We start from the raw sequence: 26634 nt of genomic DNA, 5'->3' as shown, positions 1-26634 counted from the left end.
GGGATGGGACATGGAGAGCAGCAATCCAGGATTGAGAGYCCATCCATGAACCACCACCAACCCGTGCATGCACGGAGGTGCAGAACTGCAGCACGTCTACAGAAACTCTCCCAAACTGTGCCTGATCCTTGAGGGGCACCCCATGCCCCACAAGGCTTCGGGCCACTGCATCAAGGAAACACAGGGGCTCTCAGGCAAATGCGATGCGGAAACCTCTTTAAGACAGATAAGATTTTTTTCTCCCTGTTCCTCCTCTTTCAGATGACCAAAGTTGTTAAAGCAGATTTCCCACTTTATCCCAGCACACAGCTCACACACACACACACGGAAATTACTAGTGACTGAAAGGAGGCTTCTTGCAGAAGAGCCTGCTGGCAGCCCCAGCTCTGCCCGCACTCCTGGGTGCAGCAGAAAGGCACCAAGTGCTGAGAAGAGCAGCCCAGCAGCCCGGCTCCGGCCCGCTCCGCCCGCTGCTAGCACGGCCACAGCACAGTGCACATCATAGCACATGGCCACAGCACAGTGCACGCTGTGGCACACGGCCGTCACCGAGCAGACAGCATACGCAGCACTGCAGACGAGCCCCAGCAAAACCCCTATGCCCTACCATATCATCACTCATTTTATTTTTGCTACATATGCCGCAGAAAACTCCTTTCCGAGGGATCTGGAATTCAAGACTAGATGCCTCAGTGATGGTGCTGAAGTTCAAAGCGGTGTGATAAAATTTAGCAGGTAGCTGTAATTTTTTTAAGATGATACACCAGTTTTGTGTGCGTGTGTAGGAAAGATCCTTCTTGCACACCATACTAAAGGTTCCTACATACTAGTATGTTACTGGATAATATTAAGAAATGCTTTAGTTTCTAATATAACAGAAAAACACTGTTACAAATGTAGAGACTGGGGGGAAAAAAAAAGATTTTGTGACTCCTACTGAATTTGTTTTTTTCCTTCATGTCTTATTAAAGATAACAGTTATGAAAGTGTCACTAAATAGGAGTGACTAACTCAAGCAGAGCGGGTAGCAAATGCATCTATTCATTAATTATCCTGATCATCATTCAAGCATGATGTGGCTTATCAATAACTTCTTTTTCATTTATGTTTTCTGGTTTGGGGAACATCATAGTAGCCAAGATCTGAAAGGGTGTATCTGTACAAATTGGGGCAGCTTTTGTGCTGCTATATTTTAAGTATCAAGGTATCATTGATTTTTCTGTTACAGAAAATTTGCCGTTCACTTAGATCACAGCTAGAAAATATAAACAAGGTTCAAAGCACAAAAAAAAGTAGGAATTTATCTATTTCTTCTTTTAATTGAAAAATTTTTAAGCACCGTAGCACAACACAATATGTTGTATCATTCCTATTAAGCACCAACAAAATTGCTTTGCTATACAAGAGCAAATAGGATTCAAGAAAAGTAATCTAATTTTTATCTAATTCTAGTAATTTGATTTTATCAAACCTTAGCTATAGCTGTGGAAATCGTAGCCATAGTGCTAAAACATTCTGCTTGGCAAACCACCATTAAATCAACCGCTTCACACTTTTTGTTATTTTTGCCATAAACATGAACACAGTGAGGAAAAAAAAATGCTTTCATGTAGCATTGCTTATCGAAACACAAGTTTGTATGGTTACACACACATACTCACATGTACCTTCAGTGTTTTTGTGAACTACTCTGTATCTCACATAAGGGTACAGAAAGAGATCGGTTCCTCGTGCGGCTGATGTATACAGGTCCCTTTGCCAYGGGCACTACGAGTTTTTATTTTATCCTCGGAAAATGACATTTGATATGGATATTTGGTGCTCGTGTGGGCCACTTTTCTCTAATTCTGATAAGGGGAACTTCCCCTCCCCAGGGGCTTGACAAGGGCTAAGYGGAAACCTCCTCTTTGCCAGACGAAAGGCATGGTGACACTCACATGTTATTCTGCTGCTAAATGCAGGACAAAGATTGCACAGGRGAGAGAGGAAAACCAGAGGGTTTTCCTGCCGATCCCAAATTGGCCGAAGGGCTCAAGAGGCTCCGTTTCGGCGCCCACGTGCCCAGCCCTGAGGTCTGCTGGGTGCAGGGTGGGCAGCTGCAAAGTCCTCAGCTGGTCCCTGGYGCGGAATTGAAAAGTTCACAAAATTTCCAAAACCATCATCTCATAAAGCCACAGGAACATCCGCGTAGACCAGGTTAAGGCCGATAAAGGCTGCAAGCATGACAAGGTTCTGATACAGGAGGTCTGGTTATGCAGAAGTCTTCAAGAGGCAAAATGCAACGGCTGAAGTAATAAAATATAATTCCCATTATATTGAGTSTCTTGTCACTTAACCCTACTTAAAATAGGGTATTATTATGAGAAAGGTGTCATGATAAATCTTTCTTTCCCACAGAGGCGACACAGCCACTTTCCATTCCAAAGTCCTAAACACTGTTGAGTTTCCAAGTCAAATTTTCAGATATTTTCCTACTAAACAGTTTAGTGCTCCATAAAGAACCACAGCACTCAAATTCTGAAGCTATTTATTATGAATCAAGATAACTATTTTTACAAGACGGGAAGAGGACAGGCAGCTAGTAACTGGGAATGTGAAAAAGTTAAAAAAATATGAAGTTTACAGAACTTCTACAGATTTTTATTTTCACTGAGAGAGACAGAAGGAAAGATAATTTTTGGAACAAGCCTTCTGATTTCTTTAAACTAGTATTTTAAAACTTTTTTTTTTCCCATCACATTAATTAGCAAACTGCAAAGAATCTGAAGAAAAACATGTGGACTCCATTTTATGGAGAGTGGGTAATTTATTCACTTGGTCCCAACAGGTCACACCAGATCCAGACGAAGAGCGCGCATTTGACTCCTGGCCTCTGTAGCCTCACATATTTAATTGCTATCATATGTATTTAACCAATGTATAGCATTATCTTCATGAATATTCATGAGGGATAATGCAGTTATTGAATAAACAAAACAATGAACAAAACCTGAATATTATTATTCAACAACAGTGTGATAAACAAACAGTTTATCGGCAATATACAACTCTGAAAAGACGGGAGGAATCCTGCATTTGGCAAGACTGAAAGCTCTGTACCACGAGCTGTTATTTTTCCTTTACAAAGGCCAGAAAGAGCTCTGATACGCTCAGGTACGTCAGACAGCCCTCACTACACCCTGCTACCTTGAAAAAGTGTTCTCAATTAGAAATACATTACAATTGTCACAGCTAAGCAATTTCTTTCAGAATAAAGGGGTTCTGTGTGATTTCATGGAACAAGACAGTATTACAGAAAACGTAACAGAAAAAATAAATTGTCAATTGCTGTGTCTCATATTAAATGAGAAGATTTCATTTCTACTCTAAAAAAAAATTAAAAACAGTCATGCAAGGGCTACGCACAAACAAAGGTATATATGACTCAACATATAAAGGACTAGGTTTATCATTAAAAAAACCAACTTTGGTTTTATATATCCATTTTTGAGTGTGTGTGTGAAAAGCACCCTAGAAACAGCAATGTTCAAATTTAAGTTGGATTTTGAGAGCGCTTTTTTTTTTCCTGCAGCAGTCAGAAATCCTGCTGATGGGCCAATTTACAAATGGATGATGTCATTTTGATAAAGCCCTATTTTAGTTTCATATACCCAAGTGTTTCAGACAAATAGGCTGGAAATACATTCCGAATTTATGCTTTCTGTGAAGCATTTAGAAAGGTCAAGATCAAAATGACAGAAGGAAAACAAAAAGACAAGAAATCAAAGTACAGTAACTATTAAGCTACTGGTTTAATACTAGCCATTTTGTGTATTCTGTGTTGTTTATGTTTGTATTACATACAGTGGAGTTGATTCCTGACCGATAATTACATCAACAGACACAGAATATAGTAAGCAAAAAAAATTCTTTATTTATTAAGCATTATTACATTGACAAACTCTGCTTTTAATAGGAAGATCATGTTATATTAATTCAAAACTATCCTTTAAGCATATATATTTAAACTCTAGTTTTACATACACATAATGAAAGAAAACTTTATTTTACAAACAGCTATTTTAATAGACTTTATGAAAAACATGTTTAAAAATAACTGCCAAAATATCCATCTCTAAATATACAAAATCCCCTTGCTGTGCTGAAGATTTCTTTCTCAAAAGCCAAAAAAATATTTAATTCAACAGTTGATTCCACATCAATCCCCACTGAAAGCAGCAGTGATATAAAAATGTAAAAGCACTGTACGAAGTAAATAAGTACAGCTGTTTCTAGGTCTTAATAAATCACATACTTGTATTTGTTTTAAAAATGTTTTATAAAAAATGCTTTTATTAAATTTAACACCCTTTCCTGTCTGCAAAAAAAAAAAAAAAAAAAAAGCCATTGAAATTATCCCCAGCTACTCAAACTTCTCTTCTTCTTTGGAAAAAATAACACAATGCATTTTACGTTTGTTACTGGATATTCTCCCATACCAGTCATTGGGAATTTTACCACTGACTTCAGTGGAAGCAGGACTGAAAGTTATCTTCAGCATTTAACTGTGCAACCCCTCTTAACCTCACTTGGTTTTCCCGTTTCACATTGCAGAACTGACACAAAACTTGTAACACATGAACTGATGAAATCATAAATAAAGTTCTTGAACTTAGGAGGTTGATGTATGGACTAATCTGCTGTAAAATCAAGTGTCCAAGTAAATAACAACCAGTTTAACAGACTTGAAGAGATGAAATCCTCAAAYGGTGCATCTTGCTGAATGCTCTTTAACCAACTGCAACCTGTTTGGATATTTGCATCATACCTGTCTGTGCATGTGCTTGAATGTGTCTGCGTGCGACTTCACAGCATCCTCTTATAGCCCTTTTTGGCATTTTTTCTGGAATGAGCTYTTCAAGAACATGCGATATCCCGGGTCATCCACATATTCATTCTTAAAACGGGAACTCAATACTCTCTGCCTCTTCTTTTCTCCCTGAATTATATCTGCTCCATAAAACGTATCTTCAAATCTCATGTTAGAAGCTGTAGACTGAAATGTGACATTAATTACACATTGAGTTTCATACAGGTCATCACACTCTGATGTATTCTAGGAAAGTCATATGGAAATACATCTATATTTCATGACCTTGCTATCAAGTTAGCTATAACATTGCTCATACAGCTACATGATCGTTTTCAGGGCAATGCCTCCATGTTGAACATACCCTTCTGTAAATTTTCTTTATTTTTCAGCTTTTGCATGCACATTATTTAATTCTCTAGATATGTACTTTTCTTTAGAACCATGTGACTAACACCAGGTGTCCTTCATTCCATCCAGAGACCAGAGATGACTCTCACTGAGGGCTAAAGGGAGTGACATCATTGAAGTGATGAAATTGTTCACCTGGCTCATTCCTGACAGTACCAGGTGCCACCGGCCACTGTGTTTTGTTCAGTAAGTGTGGGGCACTATGAAATGGACTCTGCCCATTGCCCAATCTGCAAATAGGAGTGATAGGTTCATCTGCCTGTCAGCAAGTCAGTAAAGCACCTGGGCATCAACTGAAATAAAACAATAACAGCAAACAGCAAGCCAACTGGATAAAAAAAAAATCCCAAAGCAGAAGTTTTGGGAAAAGCTGCCATTATTGGAATCAATAGTAAAACAACTCCCAGACTTACAAAACGCATCATTTAAAAAGAGTTAGTGTCACATACTTCAAGAAAGAAAATGAATATTATAAAATATCTTTAAATTTCACCATCTTTGGCACAGAGGTAAAGGAGATGTTAAGAATACTTTGAGGACTAAGGTGAGTATTTATAAAATCTGAAGGATTATTAGAAAATCATGCAGAAGTTTTGAGCACTGGCTGGAGTTTGTTTTATTTAGTTGACTAAATTTAATGTTTTTAAACTACACTTAACTCCCATAAAAAGTTAATGGTGTTGCGCACAAAAATAAAATATTGATCTATAAAAATGCCATTTTAAAAAGAATAACATAAACCTAGCTATATCTGCATTGTTATTCTTAGTGAAATGCAACAGTAAAACAGATTTACAGAACATCTAGTTAATTATAAATGCCTTCTACAAATAGTCTGTAAAAACCATAAATGGTAATGGAACCTTTTCCGAACATAATGAAAGAGGCAGGTGGCTCATTTAATATTTTTCAAGCCACTTATCTCAGCCCTAGATGGTCGGGACACTGTAAGACGAGTGCACTTATCCCAGAGCAATTGACAAAATAAATATCTTAGTCAAGAATATTTGATCATGGCACCTCTCCTTAGAAAGAGCTCTCCTAATTTTGCTCAGTTTGGGAAAGCAGAGCAGCCTCCCAGCCGAACACCCCCGTAGCAGGCTGACAGCATCGTGCTTCTCCATCTCTCGTGCCCTGCTGTCCTTGTGCCCCTTTCCTCGGTCCCCATCCATGGGATATCCCAAGTCCACTCAGGAGATACCTACTGGGAACTGACCAAAGGGAGATGTGCTGGTGATGGCCAGCAAGAGGCACTGAAAGTGAAGTTCAGCCTGAAATCTGCTCCAGCTGCCTCCATGCTATGCCATGTTTAGTCCCTGGAATTCACCCGAACAGACATACCCCAGGAAATACCGTATTGGATTAGTCACACAACATCCATGACAAGGAAACGTAATATCCATTTTCTGTCTCCTGTGTCTGCAGAATACCAGAATTTGGCCCTGTGAATCTCGCTCTTTTTCCAAATGTCAAATACTTGAACAACTGTCTGCTGTGTGTTGTTTGAAACAGAAGGAAACTGAGAAAATATAGGGAAGATTTGGCTTTAAGCCACTTAAACACTACGGAAAGGATGGTGAGTCCAGACATTGATTTGATTGAGTTCTGCTCAGGTACTTAGTTTCCTAGCATAAGTTAATTGTATTTTTATTAAATTCAGTGCTTTCAAAATCACAAAGTTCTGAGAACATGGGAAGTTTAAAACAGTATTATACATATTTCATAAGCATATAGAAAAAAAAATGTTATGTCTATCAATTCAAAACAGCTTCCTAACTTGATCCCTCATGATCTGACAGATGTTCTACCAAGATCCTCCCTTTAGAAAAAAAGGGAGCATAGATCTAATGTATAATAATGATAAAGTATTATCATCATGGGCAGTCTTACTGCTTATATATAAATACTAATAAGGCATCATCTGTAAATACTCACAAAACGTGCTTTTACTCTCTTGGGCAGCTCTTCATCTAGTGTGTATATCTCTTCTCTCTTCATTGCTATTTGTGAACCATCTTCAAACTCAACCTAATTGAAAAAAAAAAGAAAGAACTTTAAAGAGTTTCTGAGAATAACTCTGAATAAAAACAAACTTGCAAACACAGAGGATTTATATGCAAATACTTTGTTGTCTGCTTTAGAAAGGTACAGTTAGGATAAAACAGAAAAAAAAGTAATTTCTGATAAATTACAACCCAGTATAATCACTACTCAGTCTAAACAGCAAAAATACTTCAAAATTAACAATAACATGCATCCATTCAACAAATTAAAAGTTTACTAGATTAAAAAATCCAAACAGTAACACCAGACAACACTGTTTCGTAGTAGCACATTAAAATAGCTGTTAAATAGTTTAATGTCTTTTTTAATTTCCCTCTTTTTTCACCTATTTCTAATAAATAAAAAAATAATTGTAACATCCTATGCTTCAAGGTTGAGGAAGACCATGTCAAAAGAAAGAAAGTATGAGTGACAACTAAGGAAATACCAGTTAACAGAATTTTATTGAATCTGATGGAATTTCTTTAAAATGCTCTGTTCAGAAGATGAAAAGCTTTATCATGCTTAGGTTTAGATTTAATCCAACATGAACCCCGTTAGCAGAAAATGAGAAAGGAAATGTAACTAGGTGTGGGGAATGTTAAAATGCTGAAGCTTTGAAGCATTTATACCTTTTCAGTAGCTGCTGACTTTTTTTAATACTTCATCTAACAATAGTGAATTTCATCTATTATCCATGTCTGTAGTTTCAATTCCTACAGAAACTGTAGTTTAAAGAAAAAGAGTTTAGCAAAAAGCAAAAAGAAGTCCCATCCCACAGCCATAGGAATCTTTAATGAGCCACTTGAATGACAACAGACTTAAGACTGCAAGGATAAGAACAAACATTAACTTATCAAAAGGCAAATATGAAACTTACCATAGGCAAATGTGAAAAATATGTATCTGAACTTGTAAATTTACTGTGTTTTGCAGGTCCAAAACAAAATCTTGCCATGAAAGTTTAAACTACTACTTTTAAATACAATGAATATGTTGGATTAATCGTGAACAACTGAGAAAAATATGTTATATCCATTATCAACCACCAGGGTAGACATCTATAAGCTATTAACATATTTCAAAGCTGGATTTTTAACAGCAATTTAAGATGCACAAATCTGGAATGCATTTAAAATCCACCAAGSACAGAGGTGCAAGGAATCTTTGCTCCTCCGTGCTCCCTAATGGAACCTAAACCCATACACCTAGTCTGTCAGTACTAAGTTACAGAACTTACAAGTCACTTAACTTGCTTAACCAAATGATGACAATTTAGCTTTTTTCACCAGGTCATAGGAAGCCCTTTATGTTACTCATGTTTCTTACTACATAAAACATTTGGCAACATATTTTTTTGCATCGCTTCCAGAAGAAGTTGGCAGGAAATAATGTCTGTTGACTCCACGGGATCAGAAAATCACTTCCTGAATGGTCAATCCTTCTGGTTTCACTAGTGCTATAGCAGGAGGCAACTGCTTCAAATCAGAGGATCTGACATGTGAGATATATTGAACATTTACGATGAAGAGTAAATGGATTTTCTTAAGCTATATTTTAGCATGCCACACTGGAAATAAATTTGCAGCACTGTTAAAGGCAGACATGAAATTTCCCCTAAGACTTTCAGCAGTGTCGTGATTCATGCAAAATGCTAACCTACCATCTCTAGTAGCTCCAATTTAATACAGACTACACAAACTATGCTTCCAAACAGTAATTTTATCTAGTATTTTTTTTTTATTTCTGTTATTGTACCATATCAGTTTGTGCAGCATGTTATTATCTCCATGAGATTTTTTCATATCAGGACCTTATAAATTAAAGGTTCAGCTGAAATTGCTAGAAAGCAATTAATAGGATAAATGAATGACTCAATCATCTCCTAAAACTCTCAAGAACATTGAAAACATTCATGTCCATACTAAAAATGATCACAACAGTAAAGAAAGATGCCAGATATTAACAATTTCTCTTAAAGTAAACACATGCTACATTYATCATGTATAATCCTGCTTTGGGATTGTGAGGCAAAACAGTTTTGCAGACCTCCAGCCAGATAACAGGAATCCTGGAGCACTGTACTAGCTCCTGCATGCAAGTGCCACCATGTTCTTTGCAAACAGGTCACAAACATAATGAAAACGCACAGATTTACCTCACTGAAATAGATCTGTTCATGTTCTACGTGACTATGATAGCTTCTTTCACAATCTCCTATTCAGTTTTACCCTTACTCTTAAGTTAAGAGTTAAAAAAAAAAGGGAGTATGTGTAGCACATATGCTGGGTGCTATCAGCCCCTTTCCCATGCAGGAAAGAGTGGAGGGCGCAAAACCAATGTGTTCTGAGCTCAGCCTTGCACCCTCCATGTCACAGCTCTTCTGTGAGCAGGGGCCTGGTTACGGCAGCTTCCCCTCTTTCCTAAACATTGAGATACTTGTTCCAGTGCCATCTGGACTCCCTCTAATAACTGCATTTCCCCTAGGAGAGGCGTTGTTGCAAGGCAGTTTACTGTAGACTCGCATCATTGTTATGCTGAAAACTCAGAACCTTTCTGAATCTCCTTATGTTAATCCATTTTCCCTAAATTAATCCGATTTCCTTACACTGTGTTAGAGGTTGAAAATAAGACTAAGAAGTTCCATTTTGCTACATCAGTTTTTTCACATATGAGAGATAACAACAACATTCATCTAATCTACCTTATTCCTCGGAAGACAAAATGTTTAGAAGATTAAATGCTTTGAAGATTAACATTACTACGGAACAACAATCTTTATATTTTATAAAGAACTTTTCACCTTCACAACATAATACAGCCATTAAACATAAGGGAAGAGGTAAGATTTAGAGACTAGCTCAAGAGATCAGGCACTTAAGGACTCGAGTTCGACTGCAAGTCATTGGCAAAGTGAGAAGGTCACCGCAGCAAGTCATTTAGCCTCTCTATGCCTTAATTTATCTACAGATACAACAGTAAATTTGCCATTTTTCTGGAGTAATGTGAGGCCCTCAGATGAAGAGTTACATAAGTGAAAATGATTATATATATATATATATGAATGAAATGTACCTAGGTTCTCGTTCTTTCAGAAGTGCTATTATTACTCTGATTGTTTTATTGCAGTTTCAACCATTCAGTCGGGTACTCAAAGCTGCTGACTGATTTTTCTCAAAGGCAAGCATATAAAAAACAATGATTATGTCTCTCTGAAATCAAAAATCAGCTTTTTGCCCTTGCTGACAGTGCTCTGTTTCCTAGTTCATTTGCTAAGGGTAAAGCACTCTGCAGATTTTGTGCTAATTAATATGAAAGTGCCATCAGATGAATAAAAATAGGGTTATTTGCACTCTTCACTTTCCTTTTATACTTTTTATGAAATGTCTGAGGCTGAATACAGCCACGTGTCACTAATTACATTCATGTCATTAATTAAGTAAGTACCTGGCATTAAATAAAAGTAAGTAACCTAGAGAAAATAATAAATGTCATCTTGCCACCTTTATGTCCCACCTCTTCCACCTTGTAAAATTAAGACTATTGATTAATGCTGAGCTCTTACTAAGCAAGCCATTTTCTTCCTTCCATACGAACAAATGAAACCTCAAATCCTGAAGAGTGCCCCATGCTTATTAATGTTTTAGACAGCGGTTGCTGTGGGTACCTCAGTTTTTAACAGCTACAATGGCGTCCACCCGCCTGCCTTCTGCTCTCTCAAGCTGTGGCCCATCACTCCAGCACTGGAGTGGGACAAGAAACCCACAATAAAACAGGCACGTGGTAGTAAACACAGACACTCACCTGATACATGTGGGCTACGTTGGTTCCCAGGTACTTTGCACCATACAGTTTTCCATCGGGCCACTTCACCTGGACAACCTCTCCCTCGGCAGGTGGTCCCAGTTTTAGGCAATCTCTGCTCTATTTACAAAACAAGGATAATTATTAAGTCAGTGAGTGAGATACTGCATTTGGAAACTAACAACAGTAAACTCCTTTTTTCAGCTGGATAATTGGATAAGTGCAATTACTACGTGTGTTTCGAGTTTTATAACTTTGTGAATAGACTAACATTCTGTTAGCCTTTATAAAAAATAAACAGTGACCTCAGAAACCCTCCCTCAGCAGCTTAATGTCGCATGGGCAAGACAACAAATGCATAAATCAGGCAGATATCAGCAGCTGTGCTACATTTTCCCAAATTCATTTCTGTCACACTTTGTGAATGAACATCACTAAAGTGCAATTGTGTAATTTGCAACATTTTTTCTACTACATATTTAAGTAATTCGTGTTTAACAAAACAGCAGTGCATTTTTGCTAGATACTAACTTTGGTGCCTGAAACACAGTCATGACTGATCAAACTACAAACAGGGAYAAAGGCAATGAGTGCTTTGCTCAGTTTATGGAGGAACACGGAGTCTACGTGTTTACGGTAGGGATGTTTTCTTCTTTTTTTGAGAAGATAGAGACATTTTTTTCCTGTGTCTTGGATGCTGGCGGAAAAACAAGTTGCTTTTTTGACTATGTACAGAAAATACAGAAAATTGGATTATACTCTCAGTAATTCCATCAGTGTTCAGCTTCAAACAGCTTCTATCCATATACCAATAGGTTTGACACAGTACTGGGTTGTTTCTATGTATTTGAAGCCTGTGAGAGAAGGAAAAGGTGGAGCTACTTAGTGTCAGCTTTCAAATGTAAGTCAGGGGCTGGGAGGAACTGTGAGAAAGCACACGAGTGTGCAGGGATGGGTACGTATTTTAGAAAGTGCCTTTAAGAAGCAATACACGTGGAGGAACAAAGCACAGGGCAATCGCCTTCAAGGAGCCCAAGGAGCCCTTTGGTGACTCGTTTTGTGCTCACTGCCTCACATCCTCCTCCTCCGCACGTGTGGTCCATCTGCAGAGCACGTCAGCCTCAGGCCTGCAACAACAGCAGTCCCCACCCGGAGCAGAAAAACTCACGGCTTTAGGCTTTCTGACGCGGCTACTCAGTATACGGTTCTACTTCAGGCTGCTGCAGCGTTACTGCCATTTTTTAAGTTTCAGATTTATGTAAAGCACTTTAAAGTAAAAAAAAAACCTACTGCCTTCATGTATTTCCGAGTTCACCAGGCACTTCAAACTCAGCCGGCCAATCATTATTACAAAAAAAAAGGCCAGAAAAAATGAGAACAAAAACACACCAGAAGTGATCAAAAAAAAAGAGCTAATAACCCCCTTTTTTAATATTACCTTGTTACCGTATCAGATTAGTCAAATGCAGGCCTTATAAACTTATTTTAATCATCTTAAATTACAGATTTGATGCAAATTTTGAGAAAAGTAATGAAAAGCTGGACTTTCACAGTGTTCTGGTAAACCAGACACTGCCTCCATGGTCCCACAGGGCCTTTGACAAGGGAGCAGTTCCACACTACGTCCTGCTTCAGAGATGTATCCTCTCAATCCTCATCACCCACCCAGTGGGTCTACCCCTTCTAGGGCAGGGGTTGTCATTACTGCATTATCCCTCTCCTTATCACAGGGAGATGAGAAAGAAGGGTTAACACCTGATTTTCCACTGTAGAATTATTATGACTTCTCAGGATTGCAAAACTCTTTCACAGCACTCACTATAAACTAAATGAGATTATGTTTTGAATAGTCTGCCCTTTGTGACGGTGGTGAAGATGCCCATTCTGATAACTTATTTTCCTACTTCCATCTCCTCAGTGTTAAGCACAAGAATAAATAAATAAATAGATAAAAAAGCATACGCTGGCCCACTGTTTTGAACCCAAACTCTTGAAATGCATCATGGAACACAGCAAATTTCCTAAAAACAAACAGTCCTTCAACAATGCCATGGCAAACATTAATTTTTCAAGAATACAAACACAGTCTGAATTGCTCCCCCTGCACCTTCCATAGGAGAAAACTCTCACAGCTTCCCTGGGAGAGCTAATGGAATTGCTCATATGGAAAATTAGAGTTCTCATGCAAATAACTAAAGTGAGCTGGAATTACAAGAGAAAGCCATTCTTCATGTACACTACGGCACACTTTTTGGGAAATATGCACTAAACAGTTCATGCTGCTTTCTGCCACAGAACACCTAACTTTTATTTTATATTGATCTACAGGACTTATTTAGAGATTTTATCTTTTTTTTTTTTTTTTTTTCCTAAAAATATATATATTCACCTTTTTCTTCCAGGGAAATATTAGACCTATTTCTTAGACTGACAAAGCTGTAAACATGCAACCTCACACTTCTTAGGTGTATTATGAAAAGTCAGGTATCAATATCGGCTTTCTTATACACCAATTGCAAATAACAGGATGTGAATTAAATCTACATTGAATTCATGAATTGTGTACATTTCGCCTACAGTTTCCTATCTTCTGTTTGTAAATGAAGCCCTATTTCTTTGCATGAATGGATACAAATCATACCTAACACTATTGAAAAACTTAAGTGTCTAATTTCTTGTTCTACCTGTTTCACAGAATCAGTGAATTGCTGAGGACAACATTATACACAATGTTCAAATTGCAATGTGCTAAAAAATCCATATATATATATATGCACACACACACACACACACGTGTATATGCACATACAGCACACACATACTTATATATTTATACATACACACATGCACATGCATACATTTATGCATTTTCATAAAAGAGTAAGCAATCCCTTAGCAACAAATGTTTAAAAATATCCTGAAAAGATGATGAAATTCGAGCCTGCCATAGCTGGTACTAAGAAATTCCTGGATACAAGGTTGCAGATACAATAGATATTTTGCTTTTTTTCACACTGTTTCTCTACTGCTATTTTTTTTTTTTTTTTTTTTACCATAAAAGTTGAGTAACACTTTGGTACATTAAAGTTGGATGGAATATTTGCAAGTAGCAAATCCACCTGCAGTGGTAGCGTGGTCATGGTTGGCATGCATGATTGGCAAGTAGAAAAATGGAAAGATATATGAATCCACAATAAGAAAAACAAGGTGGAAAGTCACCAAGTGAACCGTGCACTTGGATCAAGAAACTGGGAAAGATGCAAGGTTCTCCTAATGCGAACATAGCCATGAAGTTGAAAATCAAGCCATCAGTTCTAGGAAATGTCCTTTTCCTAGAAAGTATGGATATTCTGATCTATGATGAACTAAAGAGCAACTGAGACTGTTCCTCAAAACTGTCAGAAACAGATGTTCCTTGGATTCCTGTATTTTATTTTAACAGTTTTTGCCTGGCAATTGTGTTCTGAATTCAGCTATCTCAGATTCTAAAATTGTTTTAGAAATTATATAAGAGCCTTTGACTTCTGAAAGCAGGAAGACTGAAAATAAATCTCTTTGGTGAATTCAGACCATTCAAAAAAGAAATTGTATGATCCAATCATCAAAGTCAACAGGATTAAATTTCAGTGTCTATGAATACAGCATATTCTGCAAAGTTAGTTCAAGGCCTTCTGGCACTGCCTAAAAGAGGCCTGAAAGTTAAAGTGATAGTTGAAGTTGAACTTAATCTTTTATGCAAAGATTGTGGTAGGAAAAGACTGTCTTCGGTCTGTGACTCTGCATATCAAACCAGGTCTAGTCTTGACAGTAAACTAGATACTGAGGTAAACCTTAGRAAAGAAATTATTGACATAATCCAAGTGGGATAAAACAATCATATTCTTTTTTCAGGGTTTTTTTTTTTCCCCCATCAGTGATGAAGGGAAGCAAATAAATGAAAAAGACCAAAAGCCTGTTATAACAAAATTARTATCATTTAAAAACAAATTGTTCTTTTCAGGTTAAATACATGAAAAGAATGAAGCGCTGAAAAAGAAAGAAAAAAAAACCCTGAATTCTGTGAATGGATAAAATGCCCACCACTGAATACAGCAGCAGAAAGTAAATGTTATTAGCCTTTATCTTCTGCAATTTTTTGCTTTTCAATAATCAGTTTATAATTCAAAGTTTGATCTTTTGGAGTCTTAAATGGAATGTTACCCTTCCAAATCTGATTTAATGTCCTGAGTGAATGAGATGTATGATTGGTGAAGGAGAGAGTAAATCAGCAGAAGTAAGTTTATGTACATTTAATAACAGTAACATTGCTCATTATCCTTCAAGCATTTGCTTAATAAGAAGCAGCAAAACCTMAGATGAAAATGTTGGATCCAAGCATTTTGGATAAGAGATATAAACCTAACTGCAAGAGTATATTTAAATGTTACTAGTAAATGGTTCCATTCAACATGGAATAATGCAAATATCAGGTCACCTGACAAACTCATTGAATCACTTGGTTTTTGTTAATTGTTTTGATGATTGTGTAAAAAGTAATCCCATTCTTATTCAAAAGAAGACACAGTAACAGTGAGGATCATGGTCCCAGAATTGATCCTTCCAGCAGATGATGTAGAGTAATATATCTTGGTGTAAGAGCTGTATTTTGCCTCCTACTCACACTATGGCATGAGCATTGTGTGGAACCTCTCCTATCAGGGAGAAAATCAATTTCCATCTCGATCAGATCAGAACATTTTTTTGCAGAAGATTACTAACCTCTCGTTCTTACAGCTGTGCTTCTACGCTGAGCTTAACAGAGGAGAATGAACCATTATAAAAAAGATTTGCCACTATGTGCAGTGGTAAGCTGCTACTGAAGACTCTCCTCCACAGCTGATGAATACCACTGGCCATGCGATTGCTCTGAGAAGAGTCCTAAAACATTCAAACAGGCAGAGCTATTAAATGAAGACTGAGATTTCCTTTTCAGTTGACACAGAAATAAAGGTGGAAAAATGGAAAGATACTGATGAAAAACTGATTTATGATATACAGAATAAAGTGGGAACACTGCCTGTGAACAGCTTGTGGAAGCTTATTCCTATTTACTACTAGCCTATCTGAATAGGGATGAATTATCTCCTTGAGGCTGCATGGTTTCATGAGCCTGAGGTGTTTATTCAAGAGTTGGCATATTCTGTTAAACATCTCCCTTAACATGCACAGTAGCCTCTTCCTGTTTTGTGCCATTTCATCGTTCTGGAATTTGTTAAGTCATTTCCAGGTCCAATACATAACAATATTTATCTACACTCTTCCCATGAAGATACCTCTATTCACAAGTTGAAGTAAAAAGCTTTCATCAAGYATTAACCAAAAGAGTAAACGTAATCAGATGGCACCTATTTCCATCAGCAAGGGATTTAACCTGCCAATTTCTATCACAGGAATAGCCTCAGCAACTTTATTTTCATCAAAGTTAAGAGGATGGCTGACCTGCGTAACTGACAGCAGCAAGTGTTGATCCCTGTTATTTTGTAGAATTTCTTTTCAAAATATATTCAAAATAAAAAAAAAAATTGTTTGTTTGGACTATCTTCTAATTGCAGCATTTTTCTCAATGTCACTTATTAAGAAACAATCTTTCCACCTCCTTGACATTCCTAGGTTTTACTTGTTGGCTTGCTTCTGTTTGCAAACTAGAGCACAATATTCCATACCGCTTATTCAAACTCTTTCCAAATATCACTGACAATATAATGGATGTGGCCAAAACAAAGCTGGTTAACCAAAGTGGTTAAGTGTGGCTCTTGCAACAGGTTTTGTGAGCTAGAATATGTTTCTAACACCATTTTATCCATATGTCTCTGAAACACAGCAACAGATTGAAATATATAAAAATGTCACGAAAATTTTAGTTTGCGGTAAAGGAACAGCATTGAGACTTAAAAAATATACACAGAATCTGGCTGGTATTATTCTCCATGGGCTGCTATCAGTTTGAACGCTAACTCAAAATTTGGCAATGAAACATACTTGTAACAATTATTTTAGTTGCCTCTATTTTAGACATTTGAAACTGACCATTACGAGATACTAAAACCCTCTAGGAGGACATCTTGCAAACACCACATCACAGTCTTACAGGAAGACCATTCAAAACCCACTACTGCTTTGCTGSTGCTGTCTATATCCAATGGTTCTTGAATTCCCTTGCATTTGACTCCAGCAGCTTAGCACGGAGGAATAGCAAAAAAAGCTGAGATAAGCAGCAGCAACCCGACCCCTATTATGCTGTGTGATGCAGATCCAGTACACACTCATTCCTCCCTCACTCACAGCTTTACAGATTTGCAGGGGCTATGGTACAATATTTTAATCTTTTTCATGGAAAACTGAAAGCTGATAATCTAGCCCTGAGGTTTTAAAGATCAAAGAGAAAAAGATACCAAAAAGATGAATTAGAACTAAATCAGACTTTTTAATTACAATAAACCTGGCCTTCCTATCCTGCCTATCTCCTTTTTTAATTTGACTATCGCTCATCATGTGTCTGTTTGTAATTTATACATACTTTTAAAATCAAATTATGACATAAAAAACACCCATTTTCTATCATCTGCCACATTGCTTAAACCCATAACAATGGCTCAGACTCCAGTATCAGTCAATCTAACCACTATTTGTGTGGAACGRGATATCATATTGACTCATCTGAACTTTTATAATTAGAAATTCCACAGTTTCCTAAAAAAAAAATTTAAAAAGCACATCTCCAAAACTGATAAATTAACACCATTATCCTCTTCTTTTGGGGACACAAATTCAATATTAAGCAAATAACATCCCGGAATTAATCACAGAATTCATGAAACTTTTATGGCAACAGCTACTTCAGACAACATTAAGGGAGATGCATAAACTGCATCTGATTTTCACTGACAGGATTTCAAGTGAAGTCCCTAGATCCATAACCTGAAAAATATCCAAATGGTAGGTCTGATGGTGAGGTTTAGCACAAAAAKAGTATCCTCATCGACTCCAGTTCAACTGCAGACACCATTTAGAGGTTTAGGCACTGAATTCAGGACGCCTACCAKGAGACAGTGTGGAGATGTGTCTCAACTGGTGCCCACTGTGACGGATATGCTCCTTTCCCAGCTCAGCCTGGCCTTTCACATGTAGCCCAGCCCTAYCCAGGTGTTAAGCACCAGTTATATTATCTGACCCTGGCAGTTGCGTCCCTGATTTCTTCCCAACTCAGACACTAACCAGCAATAAGTCCTGACGGCTGAATCTTGATGGGRAGATAAGGCTGATGGTGCATACACCAGACAAAAGTCCTCTGAAATGAAAGAATGACTATGAGTTAATCATCTTATCCCATAAATACGTGGACAGCCCAAGAGTTCCTTGAGCTCTCCTTGCATGGCAGTGGGCTACAGGTCAGGATCTCCCCTTGAGTAGGGAYGCCTCTCAAGGATACTCCTCGAGGTTAACAGATCCCTTTCCACAACAGATTCRTGGTAAGTGAATATAGTGTGCTCTTTTTCTGAAATTGTAAACTTTACTTKGTAACTGCACAAAATCCCTTAGTCATAAACCGTTGACCAGGTCTGGGACTAGGATTGGATTCAGTTGCACCCAGACTCCTCTCAGAAGGAGCTTGGAAAGTAAGGGGGTCCAATCTGAACCTTGTGACCCAACGGGAGGGTGTCCTTGWTAACTATGTATTATCTTAAACCTCCATGCAGTGAATAATTAGCAACCTTGCCATAGAATCTCATGAAATTATTGTCCATATCAATAAACCCTATTATTATTTCTTTTGTATTAGTGAAGTGCACTGTGTCACCTACCACCTYCGCCACCACTCGTTCCGTGACACCCAYGTGGAGGCAGGAAGTAGAACTTGACTGTGGTGGAGCTGAAGCTCCAGCATGGCCCTTGTACCCAGGTCAGTCTCTCTCCTCTGCTCAAGCTAACTTTGGACCTCGGTGCTGGTCCTAAGCTTCTATAGTCCTTCCTACAAGGGATTGGTTTACAAGGAGCACAACTGACRTGATTACAGTAACACCTCTGGTTTAGAAAACCCCTTCATACAAATAACCTTCTGTAGTTGGAAACAGTGACTGCATTTACTAACATCATTAAAACGGAAGTGAAGTGAGGAAACTCCCTGAATTACCTACTTATGTCAGAAGACTGTCAACTGTGTTTTTCTTTGGGAAATATATAGTACACAGCACTTATGCAAATTGTTTTTTTTTTTTTTTTTGTAATAGGTTTCATGTGTTCCAAGACATCCTGAATGAACAGTAGAGTGGTAGCTAATGTGCCACAGTTAGAGTTTTACCTAAATAAGAACAGCTTTTTACAGAGCATATTAGCATTTGAAAGAGCAGGCCTGATTCCCAGTGGTGCAATTCTGGTTTTGAATTGGTATAAATTCACTGATATCACCAGATTAACAGAACACTGACTGGAATTCAGCAAATTTACTCTTGGATCACACGTGAAAACAGAATGCACAGTATAAAAATAGTTCAAGCTTGTCCTTAAAATGTCAATGAATCTTCTCCTATACAGCGAATATATGCTTTCATTAAAGGGAAAGTCAAGTAGATTATCCATTCATGAATGCAGTCTAAGAATTTTCTTAGTTTCTATTTAACTTTAAAAGTTGCTATTTCAACTTCTATGTAATCTTTCAGCAAAGCACAAATAACAATGCATACTGATAGATGCAGAATTGCCCAAAGGATCACAGTTCTAGCCCGAAATGGAGAGTGTGGCGTAGGGAATCCAATATGGCACTAGGCATAGCCGCTCATGTCCTCCTCCTGCTCTTGCCCCAACCTTGGCATTTAATGCACAGAAAATGCTTCTCCTTCCTTCCCCCCACCCCACCGCTTAAATGACAGATGGCAAATCTGGAAGTAATCTACTTCAGAAACACACAGTAAGTGGAGTAAAACACCATATCTGAATCTCCCACAATTCTCATTTCCTCAAGACGAACACAACAGAGAAACAACGCTGCTTCYTCGCTCCAGCCATTATCACGTCACCTCCAGAGTTCACGTCCAAGTCCCACGTTTTCACTGTGCTCTGGGTGACCCGGGATAGGGACCGGCCCTCACCTTGGGAGCGGAAGGAGGGTGTTAATCCTTCTCTCTCCCTGCGGGGCCGCCGCGCTGCAGCCATGTTATGTGCAGCTGCGAGGGGGCGGATTAGCTGCCATTTTGTGTCTGCGGCAGAGCTGTGCGGGTGTCACCTCCAGCTCATCGGAAAACATTATGGATAAGCTCCTGTGAAGTATTCCACTGCCAAGTGGAGAGCACATTATACACCAGGAACTGTGTAGAGATAATACTTACATTGGAAGATTTAATTTGCCCCAGTGTATATGCTATATGCTTATCTACTGAACTGTCTGTCTCGTATAGCAGGAAACTAGGAAGAAAACCCAAAACCTAGAGAAAATTAATTCTCCTCTACRTCCTAGAGTAAATAGAAAGGGTGTTGAATCATCACAGTTACTGTGCTATACAAGTTTCAGATTAGAATCAGACTTTACACCTTGTGAGGTCTATGCAGTCTCAAGAGTTAAAAGACAGAAGAAAAGTCTCAATGTGCTTAGACTTTGTTTTTAAAAAAGTTTGATTTTACTTACTCTCTTTAGTAAGACTAAAACTTCAAATCCAGATATAAATTTGCACTAGTATTCAGAGGCTATAAGCAATGATTTTTATATGGAAAGCACAGTATTCACAACTACAAACATGTGCTTAAATAAATTTCTCAGCTCACTTGAATTTGAGTGTAGCTTTTCAAATCACAATAGATACATAGCTTTTTTAAGTATTTCAAAGAAATTTTTTTGTTTTTTTACACAGTTCTTACAAATCTGTCCAATATGAAGAGAAATCTAAATTTTCTCTTCAGAGACATGTCAGGCAGTTCTCAAACTTGATTTCCAGAATTTTTCAGAATTCTTTTGTCTACTTCGAGACATGGGAATTACTGAATGATAAGTTCACTTAGCAGGAAATTTTGTAATGCTGCTGAAGAATTCTGTATGCAGAAGATGTGTCTTTATTGAGACATAAAAAAGAGTTGCCAAACATATTATTAGTATGCAGTTCTTTCTTTTTCCTGCATCAAGCAAATAGTTCTCACGACTTTTTGACTATATTTATGCCAAACCCAACCTATCTTCTAGTCCCCTTCAGCTATGCCTTACTTATTTTCCAAGCTTACAGTCTCAGAAATGACTGGCAATGGTGACACTGCAAAGCACCCAGGGTAGGTATAGACTGCCAAGAAGGAGTGAGAGTTCAACTGTTCTAATTGGCTTAGCTATTCTCTGCAGATTTACATACTAGTATCATACAAATGAACAATAAGCTATTRTTCACCGTCATAAATCTAATGGATCTTTTACAGGTATAAGAAAGCAGCTAGCCTCTGCTATTTCAGGTTTTATTTGAACAGGTAGAAAAGCAGAAAACAGTTGTCAGAAGAGGTAAAGGGAGAAGGAAAGGTAATCAGAAAAGAAACTGCAGGAAAAAAAAACCCTCAGGAATCAGCTCAGCTGTTTACCTGGCCAGTCAGGTTTGAGGACAAGCCTGAGTTACATAATTTGTTTTCTTAGGCAGATTTCACAGAATGCAGCTTCCATTAAGAGAAGATTATAGTGAGAATCAAGGCCTCTGTTTCATACCCACTTGGACGCTTATGGAATACTAGGATTTAAGCACAAGCCCAATATATTTGGATGTTTAAACAACATGGATATGCAGCAGTMCTATTAAGGCCTATAGCAGTTGAGAAGCTGATTAAGTTGTCCACACAGTCATCACCTTGATCCCTGGCTCTCTAGATCTGAACTTATTACATGYTGTTCCCTTTTAAAGGCCTCTCTTCCCACCAATGTTAATAATGAAAAAAGACATTATTTTCTGTGCTACTGAAAGCCAGTAGGGTCAAAAGGAACTCAGATCATTATGGAGAATTTCTCATCCTTAAAAACTCTCATTTTTTTGAAGCTACAGCACCCCAAGGGTAATGCCTTAGCCCACAGAACTTCATCCCCCACATGCAAAAAGTTCTACCTATGTTATGTCACTTTTTGGTATAAAACTACTGTATCCTTCACCAAGTCTCCCTGCTGTATTATATACGGCTCCTTCTTTTCCAAGGCCATGGAAGAAATAATTTCTGAAGGTCTGCCAGGCTTCATCCCATTGGTGCTTTATCTCAAACGGAGATGAGGTAAATTTGTTCTGTCTCTCAACAGTCTACAACAGAGAGCAAGGAATAATATCCTTGGGACAGTCTGAATCCAGCCTGACCCCTATACATATACTTTGCCCCAATTAGTTCACCTCATCTTGAGCAACTACTGAGATTATAAATGCCAATGCAACTTCAAACACCTGTCAGGTACCGGGGCCAGGAAGGATCATTTAGCATCTCAAACAGCCAAGAATCAGCAAGAAAAACAGGATAATTGGAAAGCCCAGACACACACTGTGTGTATACATTAGAGTGCAGATCAGCAGTTGTTGAAGCTTTCATTTCATAATTTTGTAGGGATGTCAAGAGAGCTTTTGTGGGCAAGGACAGAGGCAGAGGATTGGAAAGAAGGACCCTGGCTGAGAAAAGTCTTTTTTAAATAGCTTCTAAAATTGCCTTGCTATTATACTGGCAGGTTTTTGTTCAAATGCTAGTAACTAAAATGTGCTGCATTCTATTACAAAGAAAGCAGAGGATAATAATTCGGGGCTTTGTGAAATTTAGGTGCACGCTTAAGCAGTTGTGGCCTTCTTGATAATTTTAGTGATGTATTTTTGCTGTCAAAATTCTAAATAGCCCCGTTCCTCCCTTCATTGCCAGTGGTGAATTTCAAGTATTGATAGGCAAAGAAAGATAGAGCTTAATCTTCACCATTCTCTTCATACTGAAGGCTCTCTTGGGTCCACTACAGAAAGAAGGTAGTTGCGTTAGTATCAGCATAATTTTGTTAAGGGTTCCAGGTACCACTGCTGACATTTAGAAAATTCACAGCTTGATGAGGGTTTTTTTCACACTTATATTTGTCCAGTTAAAGTAGCTTCCATTTAAAAAAAGGTAGTAGACAAAAATGTGTATGTACATAATATGTACATTCATATATTTTTATTCAATGTATCTTGAATGGATTGAATTAATACATGCAAAAGTAATATTTATATCCCTCTTTTTGATAGTCTCAGCTTTTGTTTGAATTCTGTTTCAAAGTGAGCTAATGTACACGTTTTAAAAGATTTTTTTTGATATTATCAGGCCACAGAGAAATGTCACTRATAAAGTTTTGAAAAGCAAACACGTTGGACTTCTGCAAACTGCAGCCAAGTGCTAGTGCCAAATGCAAGTCCAAACACTCTTGACTTCCACATTTCCTAAGATGCCCCCACTTCTAAGGAACATTTACAGCAAGTTTTGTAAGCTACACAATTTATAACTGGAAGAGCATCCCACATTAATCAGTGAAGTCCATGACACTTTGGGTTGTGGTATGTTAGGTCACATTACAGGCTGCCCAAGGAGGTTGTAGAGTCTCCTTCTCTGGAGATCTTCCAGACCTGCCTGGATGCTTCCCTGTGCCCCGTGCTCTGGGTGTCCCTGCTGGAGCAGGGGGTTGGACTATGTGATTTCTAGAGGTCCCTTCCAACCTCAACCATTCTGTGGTTCTGTGATTCACAGTCAGACTCACAGACCAAATGGAAAACTCCTGAACACTTCAGGTGTGCTCACCCCTTCCAAACTCAGATCTTTTTGCAGACTTACTCTTATGTTTAACCCTGCAATATTTTTACTTTTATTTTATTTCTTCAACTATATTTGCTGTTAGGGTACTTTTGACAGATAGAATACATACAGAAAAATACATACAAGTAGACAACTTACCCCCACACACAACATCTAAACATATTTAGCCCAGCATATTCACATCTGGTAAACTGCCAAGCTGTTCCAGTGGAGTTATGTCTTTTTAAAAAAATAATAAAAACAAAAAGCAAGCAGCTTCAGGAAACGCTCCCTAACTGGGCTGCAGGGATCCAGCCCAGTGCAGCATCTGTTATCTGATCCCTGGCCCACTGGGCACTCCAGGTGCTGAGAGAGGGATTTTGTGACCTGCTCCCGAGCATTAGCGGATAATCCTTCAGGARGGGGCAAGTGGCACTCGTATCTGCTGCTGGTAGCACTTATTGAGGATTGCAGCAAAGGCACTCACTCCTCGCTTGCATATCTGTATGGTTAGACCAGCTGTTGGGGCTGTCATCCTACTTCCTGATACATTTGATACGCTATCCTCATCATTGCCCTCTTGCTATGCTGTTTACAGAGTTTTCCTGTTGTTTTCTCTAGTGGAAATCTGTATGTGTATATTTCTTTTGTACCCTCTCATGCCTAGTGAAAGGCTGAGTACTTAGTTCACCAGCAAACTAAGTAATGGGTTTTAGTGTTGTTGTTCAGGAATGACTTTTGTAAAAAAAATCTGATAAGGTAGGAATGAGATAGAGTACCCAAACAATACTTGGAAATAAGAAAGAAACTAGAGTATAGCTACGCCTACTTGGCAAATCCCACTCTATATGGCAAATGTTAAAATAAATCAAGAAGAATACATAGAGAACAGTATATATCCTGCTTTGGTAGTTATTGAATACTTTCCGCCACACAGAATTTCATGAAGGTGACTGAAATTTCCTTGCTCCCTATTTTCCTCCTTAAATATAAATCCCTCTGTCTGCACACTGAAATAGTGGTCTATTGTGAGATGCGCTGAAATTCTGTAGTGGATTCAACGCATACTGGAAAAGCAGAAAGCTCCTGCTATCTTTGTGAGCTAGTTGAAAAGTGAAAACAGATTAGAGAAATAAGTTCTTCAATAGGCAGCAACATTGCCTTCACACCATATTTGATGAGTAAGTCCTCCCAGCGGCACCAACACCTGATACGCACATTGCATGGATTAGCAAGTTTTAGTCCAGGCAGAAGAAAAAACAGTTTTTTTTTTTTTTTTTTTTTTTTTTTCCTTGAAATAACTGCTGCAGGTATATTATCTAATGAAAACACAACAAGATTTCTCTAAGGAATGTGAAATTCGTTTGGTGTTTCCATCAAACAATTATACGTTGTTCAGCCACTATCTCAGAAGCACTGAGGCATATCCAGGCCTGATTACATTTCTTCTTAGCTCCCGATCAGAATATGCCACTAGGGTAGCAAGCAGTTTCTCATCTCTGCCATACCACATCCTTGATGTGGGCATACACAAGAGAGGGATTTCTAATAACAATGCACCCACATTTGCCTAATATCTTGATGATCCTAAAACAAAATGTCTTTGATCATTAATGGAGCCTTTCGGAACATTTCAAACTGAAGGATAAATTTCCAAAGACATTGAACAGGGATTTGCTGACTGTCTTCTGTTAACACCAGCAGGAGGCAAACAGCTGAATTCCCATTCTCAGCTTTGAAATGCATTCCTTCAAATACTATATATCCAAAAGGCACCAGACTTTTCAATAACAAGCTTCCAAGAACAACAGTGTCACCTCCACTGATGCTATCTGATAGTTAATGCTTCTTCCCCAAAATTTTAGGCCTGCAGAAAACAGTGCAGCTCAAAGATATTTTCTGCAGGACAGGAACACTGGGCCGTACTGGGGTTGCGTCCCTGGACTTGCTGAGCAAACATCCTCATAAACGTCTGGCTCTACCTCTACATCCAGCACGGACACAACACAAAGGGAAAAGCTGTCCAGCAATAAACATCCATTCTGCAAACTAGTGCTAGCCTGCTGAAAGCTGAAACTGATTATTAGCAGGAGAAACATCAAAAAAATCCATCAGTCCTGCACAAAGACACCTCACCACCAAAGGAGCATGGAAGCAGGAAAAGATTAGAGTCATATTGTGACACAGATGTTAAACTGCATCTGACGGACGCAATGGAAGTTAACATCCAATCTATTCATTGTAAATATGGAAGGAAGCAAGGACGTCTCCCAATTGTCTGCCAATTCTTCTCACGTCTCTCTAAGTAAGTTCACAGTGTGTTCCTCAACAATCCTGGAAAACATGGCAGTTTATGCAAGTGCATAAGGGAAATCAAAATCTCAATTGCTTTTCGGAAATGCAATAAACTACACATTCTTCTCCCTGATGGTTTTTATCATTAATAATGTAATCTTACAAACTAAACATCAGAAGGTGTAAACAAGTTGTTAGAACAGATTCTTGAGAGCTATTCTTCCCATTACAGCAGAATTTTTCAATTCAGCGAGGAATTTTTACAAGTTATCTCTACGAGACAGATAAGGATATATGGAATTCCCACTCTCATCTCCTTTATTAAATACATATTTCTTATTTAATTAAAAGACTTTGTAAGATTAGTTTTGATTCATTTGGTCAAATGGCAGAGACTAATTAGAACAACCAAGGTTTGGAAGCCCATTAGAAAATAATCATTCTCAGCAGTGAAA

General features: G+C 38.1%; 1 protein-coding gene across 3 annotated transcripts in view; it reads right to left on the bottom strand.

Annotated features, from left to right (window-relative positions):
• Positions 1 to 4444: 4444 nt before the first annotated feature.
• KDM4C (lysine demethylase 4C) overlaps positions 4445 to 26634 on the bottom strand; it is a 236967-nt gene continuing 214777 nt past the window's right edge. For all 3 annotated transcript variants that reach the window (XM_026039705.1, XM_026039704.1, XM_026039706.1), the window contains exons 20-22: positions 11108 to 11227; positions 7196 to 7288; positions 4445 to 5035 (exon numbers count right to left, since the gene is read on the bottom strand). In XM_026039705.1, the coding sequence (XP_025895490.1) occupies positions 4859 to 5035; positions 7196 to 7288; positions 11108 to 11227 (390 nt within the window). In that variant the 3' untranslated portion in view covers positions 4445 to 4858. The remainder of the gene's footprint in view (positions 5036 to 7195; positions 7289 to 11107; positions 11228 to 26634) is intronic.

Source organism: Nothoprocta perdicaria, unplaced genomic scaffold (assembly GCF_003342845.1).
Source record: "Nothoprocta perdicaria isolate Ctin4 unplaced genomic scaffold, notPer1 scaffold_238, whole genome shotgun sequence".
NCBI classification, from domain to species: domain Eukaryota; kingdom Metazoa; phylum Chordata; class Aves; order Tinamiformes; family Tinamidae; genus Nothoprocta; species Nothoprocta perdicaria.
Note: the sequence above shows the minus strand (reverse complement) of the source record. Positions and strands in the feature narration are given on the sequence as shown.